Genomic DNA, 7,500 nt, shown 5'->3' with positions numbered 1-7,500 from the left:
AGCAGAGAAAGGTGTGTGGCGTCTTAAGTAAGTGACCACGATGAAGTGGGCCTGGGCGTTTGCGGTGGTCTTCTTCCTCTCGTTAGGGAGCCTCTCCTGGGGGGAGAGCGGCCTGGAGATCCCAGAGTACGACGGCAAGGACCGCGTCCATGACCTCAATGCCAAGAACTACAAGTCGGTGATGAAGAAGTACGACGTGATGGTCATCTACTACCACAAGAACGTGGACGGCAACCGCGCCGCCACCAAGCAGCTTAAGATCGAGGAGCTGGCCCTGGAGGTGTGTATACCCCCCCGTCCCCCGCGCATGGGCACGCTGTGACGAGTGTGACACTACCTGGATCTCTGCCATGGGGGTGAAGTTAAAGGAGTAGTTCACCCAAAGAATTACTTATTTTATATCAATTACATACCCCATAAAGCCTTGAATTCATGGAGATTTTTTGTTTTTGTTGCATTCCTAAGCCAATAAATTGATGACCCGTTGAAAGAGGCTATTGTCAGGAAAATCCGCAAGTATCCTACCGGAGACTCCGCCGGTCAAAAATTCTCCACGAATTAAAGGCCGTGATAGAAAATAAGTAATGTTTTGAGTAAACTACTCCTTTAAGTGGTTAAAGCTGGGGCTGGTGTGGGGAGCAGGGCCTTTGGGGATAAGTGGTGGCAGGAAGGGAAGGAGGTTGGCCATGGAAGTGGATTTCCCTTCTTTGCCAGGCAAACATGAAACAGCCTGGGCAATCTGCCTTGTGTGATGGGGGTTGGGTGGGGTGGGATGGGGCGGAGGGGAGATAAGTTGCAGAAGCAGTTTCAGAACAAGTTGGCCGAGCTGGGGGTGCTTGCCCCTTTGCCAAGCAGCATGACACTCACTGGCCTCGTGCCCTACAGCGGGTGACAAGGTGAAGAAGAGGGGGTGGTTGGTGGGTGCACTCAGTGACATACTCACGCTGAATTCACACCAGTCACACCGGCAGCTGCGAGTGAATGTATCATAGTGTGGACATAATGTGTTAAAAAGGGGCGTGTCCGTGTTATGACTGACAACCTTGTAAATGCTGCTCTGAGTGGATCAAAGTCAGCAGCATGCACCCAGCAGCAGGCCTCACTGTACAGACACTTGATGATCACCTCTGACAGCTTGTTTGCAAATGATTTATATATTTTAGGTGAGAAATAGGCCATAACGTTCCTCAATCTTGATTAATTTCACACCTACAACACTGTTAAAAACGTTATCAATATTCACTACTTCCATGCCGTAGTCTGTTTCTGTGGTGTCGAGTGTGTACGCCTATTTAGTCGAGCACACTCCTGGTTGGCTGCCGTTCTGTCTTACCACACAGTAGCAGCAGAAAAGTTTAACTTTTCTCAACTTTGACCCTACACGTTTTGCTGGCTCTGCCTACTGCCGCAGTGGGGAGAGCAGTGTTCGCTCATCTCCATAGAGACAATGCATTGAAACTCGCCCCTTTCTCTGAACGTGGCAGCATTGGGTCCATTGCTACATGTTTGCTGTGAGGGGGATTTAGAGGTAGCAGAGGTACTGAAATGGTGAGCAGAGTCAAGCATAAAGGAAAGGGGTTTCTGATTAAAGAGGTGTTTTTTACTTGATGCAGTTACTTCTGAAGATCTGAGTTGTAACCATGGAGAAAACGTGGCACAATGTGTCATACCTGCAACTGAAGCATTTGATGAATCATGCAGTGCTTTTGCTGCAAGATTATAGTGTGTGATAAAGTTGAAGGGAAGCGTCTATGGATCACTTCCATGGTTGAAACATGTCAGGGATCACTTAATAGATCCTGACCAGGGACCGCCATGTCATACCGAAAATAACTCTCTTAAAGTCACTCTTAAGTTGGCTGAAGACAATCATGTGAACACATCATGGTCACATCAGGTGCATGTATTGTATATTGTGCGTGTGTGTGTGAGTGAGTGTGTGTGTTTGAGAGGGAGAGAGGGGTGGTAGAGAGAGAGAGAGAGAGAGAGATGGATATTTGGTGAAAGTGTGCAGGAAGTATTGTAGAAGAGAGATGAGAGGGAGGAAGAGAGGGAGGAGAGAAAAGACAAAGATAGAGGGGGTGATATGAAAAGGAGAAAAGAGTGTGTGTGAGAGAGAGGCAGGGATAGAGACTTAGAGAGAGGGAAACAGTGATGTGTGAGAGTGAGTTGCAGAGTTATGGGACCAGTTTCAGATGATTACATCAGAACACTAAGCTATTTGTCTTCCCTTTCCCCACCAAGCAAAACATGACGTCTATACTGTGCCACTTGTACCTAAATATATACAGTATGAGTCTAACTAAATGCCTGTGGGCCCATTGCAACCTTTCAAAATCCCTCAATTCACCACGGGATGAAATGCTGATCTCTCACAGTTTGATTGATCTCGAGAAAGTTTAAGGAGATTTCAAAGCGTGCTTTTGGGAAAGCTGGTATTGTAAGCCCCTCCCCCTTGGTGCTCTGAGAAGTTCGGTTTGGACGTTAGAATATTGATTCATGTTGTTACAGTATATACACATAATACCAAGGAAGTAGTCAGTTTGATTTCTTCCATTTCACCAACAACTGCAGCGTCAAAGCAACAGCAATATGGATGTGATGACCAATAAGGTAGAGGCAGTTGTTCATTTCAGCCAGGCCCAGAGCAGTCTAATAAGTTATTAGTTACTACTCAGGTGGCAACAAAAGGAGGAATGATGCAAGTTTGTGTAATACGCCGATGTAGTCGTTGTACGTTATGTGACATGTTGGAGTCTCAGGCTTATCTCACATCTTCTCACACGCTGCCACTTATATTGACGTAGCGGAACAAATGTGACGCAAAGCCTGTCAGTCAGTGAAGCCGATGGGTCGGATTAGCCAAACATGGAAGCCGGTTCCCTGCCCACATAACAAACACATGGGCTGCAGCGTCACAAAAGTGACGCGAAGGTCGGCCGCTAAGTTCGGGTTCGGGTTGGTCAGTCAGGGAAGCCGGTGGCCACACCCCTCCGAAACACACAGAGATTTGGTGTGTCCTCTGCAGACCAACGGATAGACAGATACAGATACAGTAATTCGGCATTTTTTAAAACCGCTGGCCCGACAGAGTTGTCACTTGAAACTGCACAACAATGGGTCTTATAGGACACACATGCCAAGTTTGAAGCCGTTCGTTCAGACAACACCCAAGTAATGCCTGATACACACACACACACACACACACACACACACGCACACACACACACACACACACACACACACACACACACACACACACACACACACACACACACACATGGACACGGACACACACACACTTCGTGAAGGAATAAATAGATGAGATCACTTTACTGTAATGCAGCTTTTAAGACCAGGGTAAAGACATCCCTTTCAACCTGGCGTCATTATAGGCAAAAAATCGTCCAAAACGTGGCGCATTGTGAGCTTGTAGTTCAGCAATCTTTGCATGCAAAATCATCAAGTATAAAAGTCTCCTATCATGCTATCAATATTATATAGATATGTATCACGCATATTTTAATAAAATAAATGAATAAAAATAAATAAAACAGTCCACATTCATTCACCCAAAGCATGCTGCCTACAGTGCGACCCACCCAGGTAGCAGATAGTGTTCAGGGAGAGGCTGTAGGTCTGCACTGACTGACTCTCCCAGAACAGTGAGTGTCCGCTTACAGTGGCAGAGTGTGCCTTGCGGTGGCTGGTATAAGTCACCTCTGGAAATAGCCTGGGACAGTGCTGAATGCTTAGCCAGAGGCTATACCAGCCCTCAGGGGAGTGGAGGGGAGAGAGAGAGGGAGGGAAAGAGAGATTGAGAGAGAGAGAAGTGAAGGCTCCATATCTCACTGGTCTTTACTGCTGTGAAGGCCGTGACCAGTGTTGCCAGATTCTGTGAGAGAAATAAGCAACCAGGTCTAGGAAAACAATACCAAAAGAAGCGACTATAGGCCACATGAGCACTTTAAACCTATATACTATATATATCGGCTATTTGAAAATAGCCGATCTACAAGGTCACAACGTGTCGCAATGCTACGCGTTGTAAGCTTATAGCTTGTATCCGTGTATTTTCAAAGAAATCTTGGGGAAAATTTTAAAGTGAAACATTTTAAATATTTTTAAAAACATTTTAACAACACAAATCTGGTATGAGGGTCCCTCGCCGCTCCTGTTTTTATGCAAGAACGTCTGGGAACTTAGATTAGGGGGTCCCTGGCACAGAATATGTTCAGATGGGGGGGTCTGCAGTCAAATACATATTAATCTGGGGTCCTTGACATGAAAATGTTTGAGAACCACTGGTTTAAACAACATTTAGGAAACAAGCCCAAATAAGCAACTACACTTTAGAAACAAGTCCAAAGCCGCTTATGATAAGCAGACATGGCAACACTGGCTGTGACACACTGAAAGCGTCAGTGACGCACATCAAGTCGGACACACACACACACACACACACACACACACGCACACCTTCACATCCTGCCAGTCTCAATCCTGAATATAGCCAATCAGCATCAATGAGCTCCCAGGGTGCTCAGCAGGGATGCTGAGAATAGCTGATAATTAGCGCCCAGGAAGTATGAATTATTAAGAGAGAGTCAAATGTTAATTGCTTTTGAAACTGTGAAAAATGGTACGTGCGTGCATGCGTGCGTGCGTGCGTGCGTGCGTGCGTGCGTAGAGCATCCAAGTATATATATAAATAAAAGTTAATTAATTTCATTCACAGAGCCGTAAACGTATTCCCCACTTCTCTGCATGAACAGCTGGCTGTAGAAACATGGTCACAACAGTTGTCTTGACCTGTTCTACATTCTGCCAACAAGGGATGTTTTCTACATGCAGCAATAAATCACTACTAAAGAACTGGCTGTTTTTTCTCCCTTTTTGCGGTCAGACAGAAGGGATGAGGTAATCTAATGTCCTAATGAAACCTTAGCTCTATGATGTCACAGCTATGAATAGAGACAGACAGAATACATTAAAATTCTTAACGTGACTTACAGCCAGTGTTCGTCTTTTAAGTCCTACAGTATACTCGATTTGTCACATGAAGTGCTGGTGAAGATAGAAATCTGATATCTCCATATTTGAACCTTTTGTGTTATTTCGTGAATTAACGCCCTACTTGATACAGTCACACAAAAGCATCAAAAGTAGCAGATCTGCAAGCTCGAAACATGGCGCGGAGCGACACGTTTCGAGCTTGTAGATCTACTTCTTTTGCATTTGAATCCTGAAAAGTAAGAGTTTTGGACATATGAGGTTTCCACCCGACAGAGACGATATAATGTAGCCCTACTTCTGTACACACACACACACACACTTGCACACACACTCAGTACTTTACATTTGTCGTGTCTGTTTATTTTAGGTGTGAACCTTGTATAAACCCTATATGGGTTGCCTTCTCAGCTGCACTTATTTCTGTCTTTTAATAATTGTTACCGTATGTAGGCCTACTGTTTTTATTGTGCGAGTAAATAAAACGAACAAAACAAGTCCATTGTACTGTTGAACTAGCCACACAATACTTTTGTATTGTCACGCTAGAATAGCATAATTATTCACTATTGCACCCATACAACTTATGTTATGTTATATGCCAAGTATGTCTGCATGAATTCACCGTTTTTAGTTGCTGTAAAGTCTTGTTTAATTTAGTTATTCCATCGTTTTGACAATGATGGATTATATCGATGACACAGAAATAAAACACTTGATGGTATCTGTCGCTATGTCTCTCTGGGTGGAGAGAGAGAGAGAGAGAGATAGAGAGAGATTGACAGTGATGGATTAAGCTATAGAGAAGAATGGTGACAGAGAGAGTGGAAAGGTAGGGAGGAGGACAGAGAGAGAGAGAGAGAGAGAGAGAGAGAGAGAGAGAGAGAGAGAGAGAGAGAGAGAGAGAGAGAGAGAGAGAGAGAGAGAGAGAGAGAGAGAGAGAGAGAGAGAGAGAGAGAGAGAGAGAGAGAGAGAGAGAGAGAGAGAGAGAGAGAGAGAGAGAGAGAGAGAGAGAGAGAGAGAGAGAGAGAGAGAGAGAGCAGACACACCAGAAATCCTGTCAGCCAAGATGACAGGTAGGATGACCCCCTGAAAATATGAACCCTGGTCCAGAACACACACACACGCCGTGATACCAGCCAACAGACTCAGCATTACAGTCAAAGAGGGTGTAGGAAAGAGTTAGGCCGTCACACCAAAAATATGTCTGAGATTTCACCTCTGACCTCGCCTGCCTGGAACCATCTCCACTCTCTGCAAAATAACACCAGGGAGGAGCTCACAGTTTGAATGAGGAGAGAGAGAGAGAGAAAAGAGATGCAGCATGATGCTGATGTTGACAAAGAGCATGCTCGCTACTTGTGTTGCGAGCAAATGTTCACTTGCATTGAACGTGTGGCTATTGAATTGTTTGTGTCAGTTAGAGAATGGGTGCAAGGAAGACAGAGAGAGAAAGAGAAAGAAATACGTACATGAGTGACTAAGTTGTGGGTGGGAATGTGAGTGAAGCAATGACTGACTGACGTTTTGTGAGTCTGGGAGAATGAGTGAGAGAGCGATGGCTCTGCTCTGTGCAATAAAAGTATGACTTTCCAGTCAATCATCACCGTCTTTTGAATGTCGACGACGACACTTGATTGACAGTTGCGAACTCATGGGCTTCAGATTCTTTTTTTATTATTAGAATGTAATGTCCACTGCAAGACGCAGGAGTAGTGGGATGCATCCTCCTTGCCTCAAGGGTGCTATGAAGGTGAAATGCTTCCTGAGTGCTAACAAGTCTAATATCGGAGTCATTTTAAACCAGATACCGTCAGGATGTTCAGCGTAACACCATTTTCATTTCTTGAGTGCCTCCCTTTCCCTTGTCGAAGTGGTGTGACCATTTCAGTCCAGTGATGTTGAACTCCGACCTTTGCTGTACAGTAAATGCCTTGTATGTATAAGTCACGGCACTCTGCACAGCTCAGTTTACAGCGATCCCTCTCTTGTCACCATCGTCACCATGCCATGCATTAGCTCTGTATACATTTTGCAGCGAAAGCACTTGCTCAAACGGAGGAAATGGACACTAAGGTCCATCTTTACACTCTCGGTTAACTTCACTCTCAGGGCATATACTTAAATGGATATTTTACTTTCAAACATGTTTGGGGTCATTTTAAAGTCTACTCAGGCTTTTGTGAACACCCCAGACAAGTTGCTTGATTCAGTATTTAGATAATTGATATTCTTATCAGACACGCCCCCTCCCTATATAAACCCATTATAAATTAATTAAATGTTTTTTTGAAAATTGAAAAAGTTAAATAAAATTATAAAATAAAGAAAACGAAAAAAGTAATTGAAAAAGCATGACCTCTCACACATTAGAAGGGCAATATCAGTCACAGAACCAAGGACGGGTGTTTTCAATGAATCTATCATGGTTAAAATGGAGTTTGAAGTTACAATGGGTTTATAAGGTGCATGGCTGATAAAAATGAA

At 44.3% G+C, this 7,500-nt stretch overlaps 1 protein-coding gene across 3 annotated transcripts in view; it reads left to right on the top strand.

The window, feature by feature from the left end:
- casq1b (calsequestrin 1b) overlaps positions 1-7,500 on the top strand; it is a 45,132-nt gene that overhangs the window by 217 nt on the left and 37,415 nt on the right. For all 3 annotated transcript variants that reach the window (XM_084043110.1, XM_084043109.1, XM_084043108.1), the window contains exon 1: positions 1-280. This exon is cut by the window's left edge and continues 217 nt beyond it. In XM_084043110.1, coding sequence (XP_083899236.1) covers positions 41-280 — 240 coding nt within the window. In that variant the 5' untranslated portion in view covers positions 1-40. The remainder of the gene's footprint in view (positions 281-7,500) is intronic.

The sequence above is a fragment of the Gymnoscopelus microlampas genome (assembly GCF_963454915.1).
Source record: "Gymnoscopelus microlampas genome assembly, chromosome: 19".
NCBI lineage: Eukaryota > Metazoa > Chordata > Actinopteri > Myctophiformes > Myctophidae > Gymnoscopelus > Gymnoscopelus microlampas.
The sequence above is the reverse complement of the archived record's forward strand: the minus strand, read 5'-3'. Positions and strand labels throughout refer to the sequence as shown.